General features: G+C 37.7%; 2 protein-coding genes across 3 annotated transcripts in view; both read right to left on the reverse strand.

Annotated features, from left to right (window-relative positions):
- Positions 1-11,512, reverse strand: part of LOC110045795 (vacuolar protein sorting-associated protein 51 homolog) — a 19,282-nt gene extending 7,770 nt beyond the window's left edge. Inside the window, exons 1-12 of one of the 2 annotated variants that reach the window (XM_089293108.1) lie at positions 11,457-11,512; positions 5,064-5,279; positions 4,305-4,390; positions 3,998-4,153; positions 3,765-3,838; positions 3,512-3,644; positions 2,896-2,984; positions 2,100-2,188; positions 1,723-1,778; positions 944-1,047; positions 350-464; positions 1-21 (exon numbers count right to left, since the gene is read on the reverse strand). The exon at positions 1-21 is cut by the window's left edge and continues 80 nt beyond it. In XM_089293108.1, the coding sequence (XP_089149234.1) occupies positions 1-21; positions 350-464; positions 944-1,047; positions 1,723-1,778; positions 2,100-2,188; positions 2,896-2,984; positions 3,512-3,644; positions 3,765-3,838; positions 3,998-4,153; positions 4,305-4,390; positions 5,064-5,279; positions 11,457-11,481 (1,164 nt within the window). In that variant the 5' untranslated portion in view covers positions 11,482-11,512. Of the gene's footprint in view, positions 22-349; positions 465-943; positions 1,048-1,722; positions 1,779-2,099; positions 2,189-2,895; positions 2,985-3,511; positions 3,645-3,764; positions 3,839-3,997; positions 4,154-4,304; positions 4,391-5,063; positions 5,283-11,456 lie in introns of both variants that reach the window. The other variant, XM_089293105.1, reaches the window with a different exon arrangement.
- A 3,610-nt stretch (positions 11,513-15,122) lies between these two features.
- LOC110045657 (uncharacterized) lies at positions 15,123-18,647 on the reverse strand. Its single transcript, XM_020751250.2, has 5 exons — positions 17,751-18,647; positions 17,321-17,476; positions 16,253-16,354; positions 15,908-16,127; positions 15,123-15,479 (listed from the first exon to the last, which is right to left on the reverse strand). The coding sequence occupies exons 1-5, from the start codon at positions 17,832-17,834 to the stop codon at positions 15,346-15,348; spliced, it is 696 nt and encodes a 231-aa protein (XP_020606909.2). The 5' UTR covers positions 17,835-18,647; the 3' UTR covers positions 15,123-15,345.
- Between the last annotated feature and the right edge of the window lie 1,118 nt (positions 18,648-19,765).

Raw genomic sequence — 19,765 nt, forward strand, 5'->3', positions numbered from 1 at the left:
AACGTTATCACCAGTATCAGACTAAAGAGGCAGAAGACCATTACTGTGAGTGCTAGCCTCGTTCCCGGTACCTTTCTAAGGCCCGCTCATTTACAATAAGTTTTTCCAAACTGTACAAGTTAACTTGACCAACATGGGTTGGTGCGAGGCCAAAAGAGCGGCTCAAGACCAACAGAAGTTGAAGGCAAAAGTGAACGCCCTATGGCGTCCCCCCCCCCCCCCCTACCCGTCACCTCATGGGACAAAGACGATTAGATGGTGATGAGAGCTAACTTACAAGGGTCAGAGCTTGTTTACTTTCCGTATTTTGGAGTATTTCACAATGATTCTCGACTGGCAGACTACACACCTCTAGTTCAATCCTGGCTTCTATTAGTTTAAAATATTCATTCATCAAGGATAGAATAAAAGTGGACAGTTTCTCAGTCACAATCTTGTCCAGTTCTTGTTGATCTTGACCATGCCTTGCAGGAGATGAAGAGGGAAGTTACAAAAATATAGCTACACAATGAGTTATTAACATCAACTTAACGCAAGTCTTAGCTTACTCATGCTACCAGAGTTAAAAAAAGAAATGAAAAGATATTAATAATAAATAAATAACCCTTATTTACCCTCGGCAGAGTTTATAGCACAAAGTCTAGTGGGGCTGAGCAAACAAGTGAAACAAATAATTCAAATTGAACATAACATTGTTAAGAATCCCAACTGGTCGGAGGCAAACCAGTTGGCTATTTACAAGCATCGCTGAGGATCTGAACTTGGGTCTACTGTGAAACAAATCCAGGTCGTGGTCAGAGCAGAACTCAAACCACTGGATTGCGAGTCCCACGCGCTGACCACGTGGCCACTCTGCCTTCACAGTTCAAACTGTGACTATAGAAGTACTCAACCGCAGACTTTGCTGTATAGCCGAGAAAGTACATTCAAATTTCATACTTACTCAGCCATCTGGCGTTGAATAAACTGCTCCTTGTAGGATGCAATCACCAGGCAGATTGTACTGAGGAAACCATTGCAGCCACAGTCAATGAACTCCAACAAGTCCTTTACATATCAAACAAACCGAAAACACCATTTCTAACTATCTTAATTTAATTTCATGTATAAATACACACACATACACTGTATTATGTCAACTCAGATATCAAATACAATTTATACAGACAGCTGAAGATGCAGCAGCAATACCCAACAAAAACTATTTTATTGATAGCCTGCAGCTCCAAACTACTGAACGATGTGTAAATGAGTTATCTCCTCAGAGCTTTATTATCTAGCTCTCTGCACGCACTGCAGGCCTATGATGCTCCCCCATCATAGGCCTGCAGTGCGTGCAGAGAGCTAGATAATAAAGCTCTGAGGAGATAATTATTGTCGTGTACAATTCTTCATTGTAATTCTACATGTAGCTGATACCATAATAATGTGAGAGGCATGTTTTTTTTGGTATATATGAGTAAGGGACTAGACTGTGAGCAGTTTGTCTTTTGCTCAAAATTCTGTGGGGAAGGACGCAAGGAAGAACGCAACACAAATGAGCGGTCCTATGCTCGCACGCTCAGTCGTTGTGCATTCTTCCCCACAGATTTCCGAGCAGAAGAGAGACTATTCACAGTCTGGCGAGGCACTCGCATGATGGGTGCTGCTATTGTTTCTTTTCAAAATAGTGGGATCAAAATATCAACTGTACCATTAGAACAAAAAATCATATCATCTCACCATTGGCCTCAATGGTTTTGCACTTTTATCTTGTTCTTGAACTTGATTGTCTTCCTCTATTTATAGAAAAGTTAACATTTAAACCACGTGCTGTTCAGAGCACCGTTTAATAATTGTCATAGAAGTCCCACTATTTCTCAGACAGTTTAAACAACAATAGCCAAAGAAACTAAACTGAAAGGTTGTTTTCTCAAGTGATATTAGGAAAACAGATGGTCAAGACTATTAATCAGAAGCTCTAGCCAAATGATTAGAACAGTTGTTTATAAAACACATTTAAAGTATTATAATTACTACAGGCAAATTCACAAAAAGCTGATGGGTGCTTAATGATCATAATATAATAATAATCCATGGAAGTAAAGTAACTTGAAAACCTTCTAAAGTGACTGATGTATCTCCTGATAACTTCAATTCCACTTGCGCCTTGAGTATCTTCAGGTTTTCATCCAGTCGCTCTTGAGCACTAGAAGTCAGGATAATGAATGAGAATTTGCAACAAGATTCAGTGGATAATTTTGTCACGTAAAAAAGTCTAATGCTTGCTTTTTATACCACTAATTAGTACAACATTGCATTACTGCACAGTGGAACCCTGCCTCACGGCCACCCCATTAATATGGCCACCCTGTTATTATGACCACCTTATACCGACCCAAACAAAAGCTCAGTCAGTAATTTTCTTTGTGGCCCATTGGTGACCTGATTATTGGGGCTCCACTGTACTCTAAAAAGCTTAAAAAAACTTGGTTACAGATCCCCTTTACAATCTACTGCAATACATGTACTACAGGAAGTATCTTGGTTACCATACTTAAAACAACCCTAAAAAGTCCATATTGCACAAGCTACACCTTGGGTTTAACAAACACACTTGTAATCATGTAAGCCTCTAGCTACATGTATTTAGTAGCTGATACTTATGATTGCACAGATTTCCAGACCTGGATGAAATCTGAACTGTATTTTATCACTTTCTTCATGGCATGACCCCTGAATCACAAATATATTTGAGAAAGAACTTTTGGGACTTGCTGCTTTTTTTTATCACTGACTATACTGCTGAAAACACAACAGCAATGTGGAGGCAGCTATTTTATCTGAGAAAATGTAAGCCTGTGGGAAGCTTTGAATATCAGCACAAATTTATTGTAAAGGACTTGTGAATCTTACTGTGCTAAGAATTCATCACACAGCTCATCAGCAGGTTCCCTTAGTTGAAGCAGTAGATCTACACATTCTGCCAACTGCTTGGGTGTTGACTATAGAAAGGAAATGAAAAAATTTAATTTTGTAACAGCTTCCAAGGCAATACTATTGTTCAATCAGGAACTTCCTTTTAAAATTTTACACATGTTCATGTATTTGAGTTATACATACATAATGCTACGTAATCTTGTAAAAAGACACTACCTTGGATATAATAACTTGTACCATTTTCCAAGGAGGTGTGATATAATTAGGTATGTAGGCTACCCCAGTTTCAAGTTTAGGTGAATTATGGTCACCTTGCTACCAATAAATACAAATACCATGGCTAATTCTCCTTGACTACTTTACTCTACTTTTATTATCTCCTTGTTGGTGGTTGGTGGCGAGTAGTGACTTTGCTTGGTGGTGAGTTCATTGGTGGTGAGGTTGTTTAAGCGTGGCACGATCATTGGTGGCAACACTTCCTGGTGGTGAGGTGACCAGACACCAGTTTAGGAATATCTGACTACATTTTATGTGTTTTATGCTTAGTTCAAAAAGGCATATATAGAGACTAAAACACTGAGTAATTTGTAACCTTTGGATTCCTGAGTTGTTCCCTCAGTTGAACTATCAGCTGTTTAACAATCTCGTCACAGTCCTGATGAATGCCATGAAATGAAGGCATGTGGCTATAATGGTGAAGAACATCTCTTGCTTTTGTATAATACCTGCAATTATGAACAAATAACCACAAAAGGCAAATAGGCCAATTTACATATACAATGACTTTTATCACTAATGAATTATTATTATTATTATATTATTTATTGTAAATTTCCAAAATTTACCTGACAGCCAGTCCATATTGCTTCATTTCAACACACTTGTTTAGTCTTGATGGCAACTCAAAGAGAAACTGAAGCTGTTACAAGGAAACGAAATTGTAAATATTGGAAATGTTTTGTCCCTTGCAAACTACCTGACTAAGACACTGATTAAATGTAACTATAATGTTTTTTCATATATTTTTTTAACACACTAACTTGTAAATGTTTGAAAACCAAACAGAAAAAGAAAGCACCTTTTTCAGGAGTGCATGAACGCCTGATAACTTAGTGATCTGCTGTCTTTTTCCTTGAAGGGTTCCGGTTATCTTCTCACTGAACTCTGTGATTGTCGACATGTTTGCCGCCAGCTTATCCATCTCTTCCTCCATTCTCTTGAAATCATGTTTCATCTTTTGGAAATAACAAATATGCAAAATTAATCAATTTAATGGTCAGTATCCAAATTCTCATTACTTTTCTTCATACTTTTTGAAAATGAATCTCCTGAGACAACTGGGGATTCATTTTCATAAATTCAAAACTATTTTGTGTAACAGTTACCTTCCTTATGGTGTCAGTAGCACTGATAAATTTGTTATAGTTTTCATACACCAAGGTCTGCATCTCACTGTCTAACGATCTGATTTCTACAAAAAAGGAGAATTTTTTTTATAAAGTTATGGGACACACCTATATTTATATCCAGTTTATTTGGTGTGGGAGGCATGGTGGTTTAATGGTTAGCAAATAGGACAACAGATCAAGCAGTCTTGATTCAAACCCGGGCCAGAGTCGTCATGTTGTCTTCTTGGGTAAGACACTTCTATTAGCTATTCTCTCACAGAGACTCTGTCCACCCAGGTGTATAATAGGGTGCTAATAAATTGCTGAAGCAACCTGACAAAAGGCTGAGGACTAACCAAGACTTGAAAAAAACTTGAATTCCAAATTGCCCTTGGGACAAGTAGCTCTAAAAGTTTGCTTGCCCTGGGCAAGTCAGATTGCTCTTAATGATTTACTTGGCAGACAACTTGCCTATTCACTTGCCCATCGGGCAAGTAAGAGTGAAAAGTTACTTGCCCAGAAGGAGATTTTACTTGTCCTGCATGACCAGAAGGCACTTTTTTCTAGCCCTGCCAACCTGTGATGGACTAGCACCCCGTCTAGGGGAGATAGCAATGTCAGGTTAAGTGCCAAGACCTTTGAGCCAGCAGCGCTTGAGAGACTTTACTTTTCCTTTTTCATTTTATTGGTGGCTACAATTAGGAAAAAAATCTGAATAATCAAATATTCAACAGTACATGTATTGAACATCCTTACGTTTGGAAATCTCTGTTTCTTTATCATGAAGCTCATTTAGTGATTTCTCTTTGAAAAGCTTCTCCAAAAATGCCTCAGGCTTGAAATGTGCACCATTAATGTCACAGGAATCAATAACAGCTGACTTTCCAGACTCTTCACCAACTCCATAATACATCTTGAGCATTCCACGGCGCTGGCGATGCCTCACACGGGCCATGTCTCCCTCTTCCTCTGCTACTTAACAAATAAAAAAGCCTTAACTACTAAAAAAATTCTACTTAAAAATACATAATAAAGAATAAAAATTAATAAAAATACATTTAAAAAAGGGAATTTTTCCTCTACCTATGACTTTAATACCAATGTCCTATTCAAAACTGTGGTGGTTAAAAAAACCTAAACAGATTCCTAAATAGTGAAAAGTCTGTATATTAACTCTTAACTTTTTATCATCTGCTAAACTTTATTTTTCGTTTTTTTTTTTTTTTTTTTTTCAACTTCATAGTCAGTTTATTCTTTCATTTGTAAATCCACTTTTTTTCCATGCCCAAAGGTTATTTCACAATGGTTACCCTGTTACTAAGACTGACGGCTCAAATATCTGGTGGTATTTAGGGTGAATTTTATACTTTTCGATTGTGCCCAATCAAGTTCTATTGGGTTTAATTACTTCGGAAATCAAAGAAGATCGAACCCCCTCACACAAATTTCTTAGCTATCTCCGGTTTGACTGTGTTTAATTAATGAACTAATCGTATCTATAACAAAATTCTCCATTGTGATTGGTTCTCCACCCACCTATTTTTCACATAATCAGTGCATGACCAAATGGGTGTCCAAGTACAGGTATCCAATTTAAACTTTTTGTAATTGGATACCTGTAATTAATTGGATACCCATGTGATTTGCACGTCAATAATTAAGCACGCTTTAATGGTTCCCTATAGTTTGCAATACTTATGAAAAGCCCTAGAGACACTTTTGCTCAAAAGAAGTTCTCAAAAGACATTTTTAATTCTAAAATTTGTTATATAGATACGATTAATTAGTAATTCAATGGACCTCGTGTAGTACAATTCAGGGAGTAATTGTGCTTGTAATTTCAAGTCAACCTCACGCTTTGCATTCATCTGATTTTGAAATTACTCACCTGATTACTCCCTGAATTGTACTCTACTAGGTCCAATTACTATTACTAATGATACCCAATCGTTCGATTAAGTTTGATTAGGTTTGATTAAGTTCGATTACCGAACAGTTCAAATAGTAATGTAGAGTATGAGGGCTCTGGGTATTCCGCTTTGGAAGAGCTACATAAGAGCTAAATGTCTATCACAGAAGCCTATAGATGAATATGAATATTATTTTCTTTCCCAATTTCTTATCAGCACAATAATGACAAAAGAATCAGAGAGAAGGACCGACTTGTGCTTTTGGGTTGGCTCTGAATTAGAAGAGCCATTTTGAATGGCTCCATGAAGAAATTTTTCTTTTATAAGTTTTTGATTTTACTAGATCAGGTAGGCTGTTGATCCAGTTCACAGAATATACGAGGTTTCAAAACAACTATTTTTGGAACTATAACTTACAGTTTTATTAGACAAATTGGGAAAGTTTTTGTTTTAAGCTTAACGATAACTGAAATTACATTTGAGTGCATTCAATTTGTATCCTGATTTCAACACACAAGCATTCAGGCATTGGGTAATTCTTTTTTGGACAAGAATGTTACTGCCACACACCCATTAAGTCCTGTTTTCAGCCCGGGGTACTCACTCGATAAAATTGATAATCAATAATATTAATTTTGATAAAAATCAATAAAACTTAGTCAATGATATCGAAAATTGATTAAAATCGATAACAGGATTTGTTGTAAGTAATCGATAATAATTATATAATAATAATATTATCGATTACTTATCGTTGGAGAATTTGTCCGAGCTAAAAATCGATAAATTCGATATTAGGGACCGTTCATTTTTTATGAGGGAGGGGGGCCTGGTGGGATTTGGGAAGCACCATTTAAAAATCGCATGACCCCCCCTCAGCTTACCAATTTTTTCACATGCCCCCCCCCCTTATAGCGGTCATTTTTTGGGATGACCCCCCCCACAAAAAAAAAATTGAACAAACAATATTTAGATTTCAACTTTTTTAATATTTCTCTATTATCCCCCTTCTTCACGTTATTGTGCTCACTATGAAGACAATATTTACAATCCCTCTACTACAGAGAGCTGTTGTTTAAAAAACAAATCAAAAGAAAGAGAAGTCAATTTCGGATCTCTTAGTTATGGCTCGCCCTGAGCGTGTGGCATTTGGCCTCTCATTGGCATCTTTCTCATCTGAATTGATGAATGCAAAAATGACATCACTTGAGTCATCTTCTCCCCCAGAGTGAATGGCATCACTGTGATACTCATCATTGTCACTTTCATCCGTTTCACTGCTGTCAGCACTTGCCCTGTTGTCATTTTGTGTCAATGTCCTTGCATTTCTCAGTGTTGGTTGGCCAGCTCTGAGAGGACTCTTCTGCTGCAAGCATGAATGTCTTACAATTTCCTTTACTTTCTCACTCTTGCTGCTTTTCAAATGCTGCTTCAGCCCGTGGTGGTTCAAGTACTTGTTTAGTTCTGGAACACGTAGCGTTTTAAGCTTAGTTAGATCTTCGAACAACTCAGTCCAAGGATAATCCTCATATGATTTATCTTTTGCGTCCCTACTTAACTTTGCCTTTTCTTCTGCTCTCTTTTTCCTTTTAAATTCCAGCACTTCAAGATGCTGAAGATAATCCACCACAAACTTTGATTTGACAATAAACTTATCTGCAAATAGAGCAACACTCTCTGGGTCAGATAAAACCAGCCTGCCACTTCCATGCTCTTTCTTTGCTTGGACCCTTGGCTGCCAGTCATCTGGATCACGCCCTTCTTTTGGGGTCTTCTGGTAGGAGAGATAGTGGTATTCCGGTAGGCAGGAATGGTCAGGAACTGATTTAGGGTATCTTTCTATAGGTGGTCCAGTCCATTTACAACAAAAAGAACAAATTTCTCCTACCTTTTCTTGACAGGACAACTTTAGAAACTCCCTGTAGTTCTCCCCCTCCTCGTAGTGCTCATTCATAAACTTCTCAATCTTACGGAAGTAACAGTGGCCTGGAACAGAGTCTTTCCTTGCTCCTGCATTGTGATACTGAACCAAGAACGAAGTGTTGTGAAAAAACTGGAAATCTGTTGATGTGTTGTGTGAAACACATTCTTACATTTAATTTACAGATGTCTTTATTTGGAAGGTTTTTTCCTCTACTCTAGTGATAGGCATGTATAAATGTTGCCCTGTGCAGGTAAAACAGAAAGCTGTTGAAGTACAAGAAGATGAGCCGGTAAGTGTTAATTTCTTGTCAGTGTTCCTATTTTTATCTGGACATTAAAAACGCATGTATGTTCACTTTTATAATGAGAAACTTCTGTATTTTCCTATTGTAAAGATAGCACCTAAAACTGTTTGAACATTTTTAAAATAGTATGTGTCTTTTAATATATCGTTTGACTCAGGTCTACATTTCATTACACGAATACAACATTAAATGGTTACACGAACCACGATCATTCAATAATATCAGTTCAATATAATAAATAAAAAAAATTGTCTTTCCTTTTCTGGTAGGTCACTAGTTTCTCCTCTGCTGATGATACAACCATACCTCAGGGTCTCCGGAAAACAAACCTTGGCTATATCGTGAATCCAATCGGGAAAAGAGCGCATTACTACATGAGCATCACGAAAGAGGCTCATTCCAAAATGCGCAATAATGGCAAAAGCGACGAGTCGTTTAAGAAAAGGTTTACAGCTGAACAATCCAGGTAGTTTGACATCTTACAAGCAAAAGAAGCAATCTTTCTAAGTGCGGATGGCTGTTCAGAAAGGGCGAGTGAGTTTTCCATGCCAGAGTACCGGTTGAAGCCCAGTGATGGAAGAAAACTGAACTTCTCCATCAAAGAGCGCAGAGCAATGGTGGAAAAGTTGAATGTCATATTGAAAGATGTAAAGGAACACGATTCCACACTCTTTTAGTCCAATGGAAGGGAATTATTTCACCAATGCTGCAAGAAGCAGAATCACCACCAACCTTGAGCAGGAAGTCAGAGATTATGTTTACATCTTCATGTACCCTGAAGAGTACACTCTGACGGAAAGCATTGCTGCTTCTTGTAGCATTGGTGAAAGAGACTCCCATAGCAGCACAAGCGGCGACGAAGAACTCGACGACAGCGAAGATGAAGATGAGTGCCAGTGAAAGTTGCATTCGAAAATAACAGTGTTAAATACTTCTTTTCAGTAGCTACAAATGCTTTTTGTCACCAAACGTTTTTTTAAAGTAGAAGGAAAGTTTGTAATAAATTTGTATCCTGCCTTCTATGTTTATTCTGTAGCAATTTTTTTGATATTCAAACATTATCCCATTTTAAAGTTTTACTAAAATATTTCATGTGACCCCCCCTTTTTCCCTTATTTTTTTGGGATGGCCCCCCCTCAAGAGCCATTTTTTTTCGCATGGCCCCCCCCAAATCCCACCAGTCCCCCCTACCTTATAAAAAATGAACGGTCCCTTAATCCATAAAATCAGAAGCGCTAAGTGAAAAATCAGTAATTATTATTAATTTTTCACTTAGTAATTTTGATTTCATTGATAAATATTGAATTTATCAATTTTAGCTTGGACAAATCCTGCAACGATAAGTGCGGCCAGGAAGAGCTCATAGCTCTTTAGCATGGTTAGTTATTTCATATTCTATGCTTTAATAATACATGGAAGAAGGATAAAACTGGGGAATCCAGACAAATATCTACAAATTGACCCAGAAGTGGGTAAAGAGCAGTTTATGTCCATTTCAGGTCATCAAAACCTAAATGGGACTTATCTCATTGCTAGGAAAGTGAAAGTCAGACAATGATGAAGGACCAAGCAATAAAACATCAGCAAAGAAAAGAGTGCTGTTTAAAGAGTATCAGTTGACAGGGCTGAAGTAAGCGTATGAAGGAACAAATGGCCATGCCAGCGCCGAGCTGATCATTAGATTAGCCGAGACTCTGGACCTAGAACCTCGACAAGTAAGAACAACAAGGTTTAGAAATTCCTGGTAACAACTAAATTCACAGTCCTCCTGAATTAATGTACGTAAAATGTTTTTACCTTATTCCCTATATTTTTATTTTTAGTTTAAAACTTGGTTTCAAAACCAACGATACAACTTGAAGAGGAATGACACAGTGTAGTTATCAAAAGTTTTTTACTGTTAGTACTGAAATCACAAATAAAATTGAATATTAAATACAATATGTGACCTCTCGTAAATTTACTTTCCCCCTACAAGTGAACTCCCGCCAGATTCCCAGGCTTTGAATGTGTACAACTGTGACTTCGAAATCAGTACTGATCAATCTTAATTCCATTGTAGTGTACATCTACAAAATCCACAATTACATGTAAAAAGTCACAATCAAACGCGGTATCAATGGATACAGGTTTTTTAAACCCAGGATATCTAATCGAACAATTCGGTAATCGAACCCAATCGAACACCACTCGTTCAATTTCCGAACTCAATCAAACATGATTGAACTCACAATAAAATTTTGCCAATCGAACACAATCGAAAGTTCAATTAACAAACGATCGGTAATTGTGACAGTTCAATTACCGAACTCTTGCTTGATAGGACATGAGTAACAGTCGTTGACATTGACTTTGTTTTGTTTCATTTTGTTTTGTTTGAACATTGACATTCAGTATGAAGTTATTTCTCTCTATTCCCATTCAAAAAAGGCTGACTATAACCTACGTGTTTTACTAGTTTCCAGCATCAAGAGATACCGTCCAAACAAAATTGCATCGGATTGGTTCGATTTTGTTCGATTTTGTTTGATTGGTTCGAAAATCGAACTCACAGCAAAATAGATGTTCGATTTGTTCGATTGCCGAACCCAATCGAACACCAATCGTTCGATTGAGTTCAATTGGATTTTTGTTCGATTTTGTTCGATTAGATAGCCCGGATTTTAAAGCGTAAACTAACGAAGAAAGTCGATAAAATGGATAAAATCGATAATTTTGAACCTAGCCAGCGTGTGAGAATCGAGTTTTATCGGGCGACCGATATCATCGAGTTATCGAGTGGTTTTCCGATATGGATTTTTATCGAGTGACTACCCCGGGTTTTCAGTCATTTCGGAACTTTCGGAACGGAACTTTCGTCTACCGCCGAAAAATATATGACCTAAGCAACACCTGCCACACTCATTTTCCCTACACGGACTAACACAGATATAATGGTTGATAATCTAGAGTCAGTGAACAAATCAGAGAGTTAGAAGTGCATTCTCCGGAGTTCAAAGTTGAATGCTTACCTTCAGCTTCAGCTCTTGCCTCCATCTTGAAATTGACTGTATTTTGAGGCCTGGCTGCAATGGAGAAATGACCTATGTCATGTAAGAACCAGCGTAAAGTACTACGATACGTGGTTTTCATAAAATGTAACACTTCGCGACAACTTACATGACGTAAATTTAATTTCATGTTAACCGCCATTATGGGTGCGAAGCTTTTATGTGCTTCGTTATTTCTGTTATTTATTGGATGAAACAACTTTGTGGCTGTATAAATCAGGGAAATTTTTGGACAAAAGAATTAAAAATACCACAAGGTAAGCTGTTTGTGAAGAAAGATATTGATTCTCCTTTCATCGCGTGAGGCTCTCAAACATTGGAATGCTGAGATTGCCTTGTGCAGACTTAATAAAAAGCCTCAAAATAGTTTCCAGTACTTTCCAAGACTTAGATTTTGATGGTTCATTATAACCACTCTTTATCAGTTGATGCTACAATCATGGTATCAAAAAACTGCCCAGTCATTGGTGAATTTCGTGACACAATAGATATAGGTGGGGGGGGGGGGGGGGGTGGGGAGGGGGACGGGCAAAGGCGGGGGATTTGAACTCCGATCATCTTTTCAGTTCAAATGCCCGACCCCAGGGAAATTAACGTTGGTCAAAATAGTGCAAATTCCCCATCCCAGGGATAGTAGTGTTGTTCAAAAGAATACAAATTCTCCATCTCTATCTAGAAAAAGGTATAGGTCTGTCAAAAAAAGAATTAAACATCAAAAAGTTGTAAATAAAAGGCTACAAAGCAACAACTTCAAAATGCAACGTCTGTTTAATATAGAAATGTCACCTAATTTATATTAATTTAATTGTGACGACTGCCTAAACTTATACGACTAAACAAGACTGAAAACATGGAAATTCTTATCACGACTAGTGTCCAACACCATTGTGACATTTTAATTACTTACATTTTAAACAGAAACGATGGAAATAAAATGTTAACCTCTATCTGTAGTACAGAAATATGAAAAAGCCCCATAAGAGGACTACAGATCTTAGATGTATTCACTAATTCATAATAATACACTGCACATGGTAGGCTCATAAAGATGAAGTTCAATAATTCAATTTCGTTTTAGTACTAAAATTATAACCATGCTTAGAAGCAACATGCATTGCAGATTCAATGAATGTATGAAGGTGAATACAGAACACTATTCTGTAAAATGTTTCATAATTTCAATTCATGTGAGCTTAAATTAAAAGCAGTGTTACTTTATGTAGGATTCGAAAATTTGTTTCCATGCACAACTTTCAAAATACAAATCAATGATGTTTAGCAATGGAGTTAACCTTTAACTAAGGAAAAACTGATATCTGTAACAAAGGCCTTGTTTACAGAATGTCTACAACAATGTTCAGTTCCACACCAAACTTCTGAGCATCTCATGCACAGCTAGCAATCTGGAACATTGTTTTCTTCCAATTCTGTACAGTTTGTTTCCAGTCATTCTCAGTCATCCAAGATGGCGTCAGTAGGGCTCAGTCTACTAACGGTTGAAGTCATAAGTTCTGACCCCCGGGACTCAGCGAATGATCAAAAGTCCCAACCACAGGCAGACTTGTTACGTCAAAACCCCCGCCTATGCCCGGCCTCCCCCCCCCCCCCCCAGCAGCTTAACATTGATAGGTGCATTACCATAGCGATAGAATGACCAGCTAACAGCACCCTTAATTTTAGCGTTAACTACATTTATTTCAAAAACAGCATGATGAAACCCTTTCTTTATTATCAAATTTTGATTAGCAGGATAAGATCCAACTTTTGGCAAAGATTTATGGCTCTGTCGATTCTAAGCCCACCCATCCCCCCACCCCCCCACCCCCCTCCCGCTTTGGGCTTTGGACAAGAATTTGACCTTTTCTTTTCATAAGGTGGCAAATGCCCCATTGTGGGGTAGCTGGTCCATACAAAATCCCCATGGTGGGGCTGTGAGAATAGTGCAAATGCCCTGTATTAAAAGCTAAAGCTCAATACTTGTCGTTCTTTCGTTCCTCGCTTCAGCTTATATAGCGGCATCGCTGTGTACGCATGACTGCTAATGCGAAAAAGTATCTTCTTTTAATTGATATTAAAATCTTGTTATAGTTTGATTATGACTGTTATTCATGTGTAATCAACTTTTTTTTATCTAAAGTGTGTTGAAATTGATTGATTTCAGACATGGTCAAAAGTAGTGCACACCAATCTCCACAACTTAGACAGAGATAAACTCGCAAAGACAATATACTTTTGCAGAGAAAACTCATTGAAAGAAGGCTTATCCCTGTGTGCTTTATATATTAAGCTTATAAGGTTACATATGATTGCCATACGCGTCCATCGTGTTCGCCATCACTTCTCAACTTGATTTAGTAGGGCACAAGCTAGTTTCCAGTGGGCTAAATGTCAGATAAAGAATTTACAATTACGTTCTTGACATAGGGTTAATCGCTTTGATGTTTAATAAAGTAGGCTTACGTACTGATGTATAAATTTTTGGCTTTGTCTTAATTGTCGAATGCCCCACTCCCGGGCAGCCTTTTGCAAGTAAATGCCCCTTGGTGGGGACTGGCAACCTGTCAAATGCCTATCCAATGTCGGAGAGGGGGACGGGCAGAAGAGCCCTTTTGGAATTGACAGAGCCATTAAAATATTTATGTACATGGGGTCCAGAGCCTTAAATTTTCAAAATGAGAGGTGATCATTACATAGCAGTGAGGTATGATCTGTGATAAGTGCTTATCCCACAAATACTCTCATTTATCATATTTGCTAGGATCTCAACTCCGAAAATGGTTAAATACTGCGACAATGGACAGCCTTGTGTGACTCCTCTAAACAAGGAGAAAAACTCCATAGTGGAGCTGTTATCTGCAATTTAGCGTAGAAGGTAATAACCCATTGTTGAATACTTTCCCCGAAATGAATAGCTTCAGCATGTGGTTAATGAAAGACCACTCAATTGTATTGATGGCATTTTTAAAATGTAGTAAATTATACAAAATCCCAAGAGTGTCTCTATCTATTCTGATCAAGAATATCGGTTAGTGAGTGAATGTTCTGACCGAGCTAACAGTCAGATTAAATAAATTTACTTTGGTCTCGGTGAATTAACTTTGGAAACACATTTTCAATTCTCTTTCTAATGACCTTCAAGGCAATTTTGTAGTCAACGTTCAATTATATAATTGGGTGCCATTTGATAGAGTGGTTTTCAATTAAGTGTCATAAACCAAAACCAAAGTTAACACTCTAACCAATCATAGAGAACACAGACAATACAATGAACCAATCAAAACTGGAAGCAATTTCATGTAGCTGACGCAAAGCACGGGAAAACGCCTGCGAGGTAGTCATGATTGGTTTTGATTTTACTTCTGGTTGGATGAAAAAGTGGCGCAAGTTTTTTAAGCCAATCATCCGGCGTAGTAAATGCAAAACCAATTACTTTTCAACACTCAATTGAAAACCACTCTAAGAGCAATAAATTGAAACCAATCCTCTTCAGGTATTAAGGAGATACACATAGCTCATGAGAGTTGTTCAGGCATGCTTGTACCAGATTTGATGTCATGGCTTTTGTTAGCTACTGGCTCAACAAGTGAAACTGAGTATTGAATCAAAAAACAACACATAGGCATCAAGTTGTGCTGTTGACCAAGTGGCTTTATTTCCTTTTGCTTAGCTTGTAGCTTACTTTAAAATGTTTACAGCTAAATCCCCAGTTAACCAGCCAGTAAAATTCCTGTCATTTACAAGACAATAGAAAAACTGACTTGAACCCCAAACTTAAAAAATAGTAAACTAAAATTACAAAGCTTTGTGTTAATAGTGCCACATTGGTGGGTAAATGCAGGAACATTCTGCTTTACCCAAAAATCCAAGAGCACACTTTATGGCACACATGCTTACACACTGGATAGCAAACCCAGCCACTGCACTTCGTCCAGCATTTCAAGGAACAGACAGTTTTACACACGTGTTTCCAAATGCGTTTTGCATCTGAAAAAAATGAAGTAGTTCAGAGTGATAACATAACAGAAGTCAAATATATTTTAAGGTGTCTTTTTAGATAGTCTGCATGGGACTGACTAAGGTTTTGTTTGTGATTTTTTTTGTAAAATTACAGGCCATAATGTCTCTAGTCTTGAAGATTTATTTGTTTAAAATGAAAGATAGAAATGAAATAGTTGTAGAAAATCACTCATTTTTTTATATTTTCTTCTTATCAATTATTTGATATATATTCTTGACTTTGAGTTTTGTAAGGGTTCAAGTTATGTTATTTGCTGTAAAAAAAAAAAAAAATCCTGACATGTTACATTTTTGCCTCAGAATTCTTGCAGCCACCTCTTCAAGCTTGGTGGCTTCACAAAAAGAATACAGCTTACAGTCAGGTAATTCACAAATATTAGATTCTGATTACTTACGTTTTGCAGGCAACTGGGCCTCATCAGCATTTTCCACTGCATCATTTGTTTGATTCATGTTCTGTGGGTTTGAATTATCCTCGGTGACTCGGTAGATTGTGAGCTTTGCGCAAAGATTCACCATCTCCCTGCTCAGTTGAGAACGGTCTGTAAGGGTACCATGAGCCTTCAACTTCACTTCAGTTTGAGGAGTTATTTTCAAATCACCTTTGCCAGTCAGCTGATGAAAAAAATAACAAAAAAAGCTATGACCCAAAACTTTAACAGATCCACAAAGTCATTTACACACAGAGTTAAGAAAGACACATGCTTGGTCCTTTGTGACCCATAAAATATTACACTTACCAGTTTGAGAAGTTGCAGCAAGTTAGCTGGACTGGGAATATTTTTGGTCGATTCACTCAGAAAGCAGGCCCTTGCTTCTGGGACTCGGATCATTGTCAAATTCTGCAGATTTAAAAGACAATTTGCTTGATTACAGAGCTAGACTCTTTGCCAGTTACATGTACAAGACATTTGGAGTAAAAAGAACAGCTGTGAAATAATTGTGACAGGATAACGCCACGTGGCCAGTCAAGGGAATTGATTTCATTAAAAATATTTCACACCAATTAGCCATGTAAACACCATCAACATTTGCTGCAGCACTACCAACTAGTTGAGAGAACTTTCGTAAAGATCAATTGAACAAGTTTTCTAAGTGACTCAAGAATAGTATACCCAAGGAAGGGGATTATTCAAGTGTGCTGATTAGTCATAGGGAAGTGTGAATGAAGCCATTGTTATTGCAAAAAAAGCTTAATGGCTCAGAACTACTCAAGAAAGTCTCAATTCTTTTACTCAAAAGAAGAATAGTGAGGCACGGTCTTTTTTGACAATAGTGACCCCCAAGGAACCTTTGCCAAAGTCTATGTTCCACAAATGAATGCACAAAATTTCTAATCCCAAAAAATTCAAGCCCCACAAAGTGCTTTACCCATCTTTCTCGCTATTGTATCTGAGCACCCGTACCTGGGACGGTTTGTCTTATTTAACATATAGTATTAATCGTATTAACAAGGGTCTGATTATCCTACATCCCGTTAATTTTTGGCCCAAATATCCCGTATCCCGAAAACCCCTAAGAGGGCCTCGTTAATGAATCGCACAGAAAAAAAACAGAAAAACTGAATTCAAACGAATATTAAATTATGTTGATATTATTCAGGTAATTAGACCCTCAGATCCAACTTGAATGACAGTTGATTTGAAAAAAAAAAGTTGATTCGAATTGCAATAACGCACAGGAACATTATTAACTCTTGTTTTCATTTGATCGCAGCTTAATTTTTGATGACTGGCGTGATTGTGCTCATTCAAATCTCAGGTTCTACCAGCACAGAAGGTGACGCAGAAAGTTAACATAATAATTACCCTTTTTAAGTCGTAGATGATATCTCCAGCATCTTTGCCAGATGAGGCTTCACGAAGGTGAAAAGTCTCGGTTCCATCCCTTATGTTGGCCGAAACGTCTTCATCATAATCTTTCCCATCCTTGGAGACTTTCAGTGCGTAGCTGGGCGATGAACTCTTCAGAAGTAAAGAGAGTTTTAGAAATGTTTACGACTAGTATTAACAGAATTATTGTTTTGTATCCATTTTTAAGGACTGATTGACCGGGTTGGCATTTTCTACCGATTTTTGGAACAGCTCGGAAATAATTGGTACCCCGTGTTCACTTAACCATGCTTGGACCATGCAGACAGGTGAATTGTTACGGTGTTCTCGTTCCCAGCGTACCAAATCACACTCTGGTTCCAAACAATTCTCAAAACACCAGTTTGAACCAAAAATTGTTACTTACTTTTTGAGAAGTTCCTGCCCTGGAAGCAAAAGTCATCGAGGCGACTACAAAAAGAAGCAACATCTGCAACATCAAGCGAGCCATAGTTGTCCGGCCGTCTTCTGTTTAATACACCAACACCAAGTTTAGAGAATCACAACTAAGTCACTCTTCGACACACTGACAAAGTGTAGAAGGAAGCAACCAGCTTTAAACAAGTCTGCCTATTCACTGCCTATTGTTCAGAAAAAACCTGAAATGTCCCGCACGAGTTATTTATAACTCTGTTTCCGTTGTCTTGAACGTTCAAGCTACATGAAGTTTTGCGCATTGGCCACCAACGTGGTCTATTCGTGTAAATATAGATTTTCCAACTAACCTCTGTTCTTGCTAAATTTGAAATAAAAAAAGAGTGAACAGTTTAAAAAAGATCGATGAAATCAGCTGAGATCGCCACAAACTCTAGAAAATCCAAAAAAAGAAACACGAAATTTAAATTCACGCCAACATTCCGGCACCGAAAAAAAAAATCGCGAAAGCTGGAATCCGCTCACATGTGAAGACATATGATAATCTTTAGGGCACACACTAAAGACTGGTCCGGAAGTCTGTGTTAGTTGAAAGAGCTGTCAGTATAAGTGGTTATCATACGTAAAAAGTCTAAGGATACTCTTGAAAAATTCCTGTTTAGGAACCTGATATCCTGCCCCTAACAGTTCTAGCAACTCGTTCTTTTTTACATCCGAAGGAATAAATCGAAATGCAATGAAGGTACTCAGTTGTTTCCATTGAGTTCTGACCCATTCCTTTCATAACTGTTAGTCAATAAAACTGCTTCATTGTCAGGGGACTTGTCACGGCAAATAAACACGGTTATGGTAATATAGTAACGCTGAATTGCGTAAATAAAGAAAGAAAAACTTTTCTATATTTATCGATCTTGTTAGCCTTACATTACCTAGTAGTAACTATACGCAGTGACCATGCGCCGGACAGCCGGTAACGGGACTGATAAATGCCCAGCCGTCAGAAATTTTTTCAGATTTGGATGGAAAGTCTTATTCAACCCTTCGACAGGGATGGAAATAACCGCCGGTCATCGGACAATGGGACGGGCCTAATTGTGGATTTTTGACTGGTAAAAGCCTTCGTCTCACCTGTCTTGATAGCTTATGATGACCGGTCACATTCAATCATATTGAAATAAACTAAAGTTTCCGTGCTGACGTTTTATTGTTAGCATATTTGAGGAACTTTGATCTAAAATGCACAAAATGATATACTGTAAACAAGAACTCCAGGAACTCGTTCGTTGACAATTCGCGTCTTGAAATGTTCCGGTCTCAAGTTAAAAATATGTCCCCTTAACTTTGCCTGGGTGCAAATATGTTCCAGAATTTTAGCATATTTAGATCTGCTTCATCTGGCAATGTTTACGACGGAAAGAGTTTTTTAAATTTTTAAACCTCCTAAAAGAGTATCCTACGTTTATTTAGGAATGCGAAGAGATTCAAAAACTATTTTGGTCTTGTGTTCGTAGTGGACGAATCTTGCTCGCTTGGGCATAATAAGTCATTAAAAATCGCATGCCTTCTTTCGGTTCTATAATAGACTCACGGGTGCAAAATGGAGTTTATATATTCTCGGCAGTCAGTAAAATGACCAAAAGTCCTACTCAAACCGTCCTAGTTGGAATCGCTAAACATGCATTTCAGAACAAAAATGGAAAATTTTGAAGGGATTTTTAAAATGGCGTTTCTAAATAAACATTGAGTTCTCTGAGGAAGTTTGATTTGAATAAGTCTTCCCGTCGATATTTTGTTATATTTTTTGAGTGTTGAGAACATGGAGATGATACATGACGCTCAAGCTCGAGAAATTCGTCAACCAGTACTGTAGATACTTCGCAGGGGCACCTAACGTATCGTTTCCCTTGTTCTTTTCAGATTGATAAATATGTATGTCGTTTTGGGTACCGAAAAAGAGATCAGCGATGATTTTCAGAAAGGCAATAAGACCTAAGGTTTTTGAGAAAC

This window comes from Orbicella faveolata, unplaced genomic scaffold (genome assembly GCF_042242905.1).
Source record: "Orbicella faveolata isolate gen_17 unplaced genomic scaffold, um_ofav_v1 contig_1, whole genome shotgun sequence".
Lineage (NCBI taxonomy): Eukaryota > Metazoa > Cnidaria > Anthozoa > Scleractinia > Merulinidae > Orbicella > Orbicella faveolata.

What these genes read in the sequence shown, in the direction of transcription:
- LOC110045657 (XM_020751250.2), bottom strand. Translation starts at nt 17,834, where the DNA reads ATGGCTCGCTTGATGTTGCAGATGTTGCTTCTTTTTGTAGTCGCCTCG. An exon ending in TGCTGCAACTTCTCAAACTG is followed by an intron (nt 16,128 to 16,252) that starts GTAAGTGTAATA and finishes TTTTTTCATCAG; the next exon opens with CTGACTGGCAAAGGTGATTT. An exon ending in GGCCCAGTTGCCTGCAAAAC is followed by an intron (nt 15,480 to 15,907) that starts GTAAGTAATCAG and finishes CATTTTTTTCAG; the next exon opens with ATGCAAAACGCATTTGGAAA.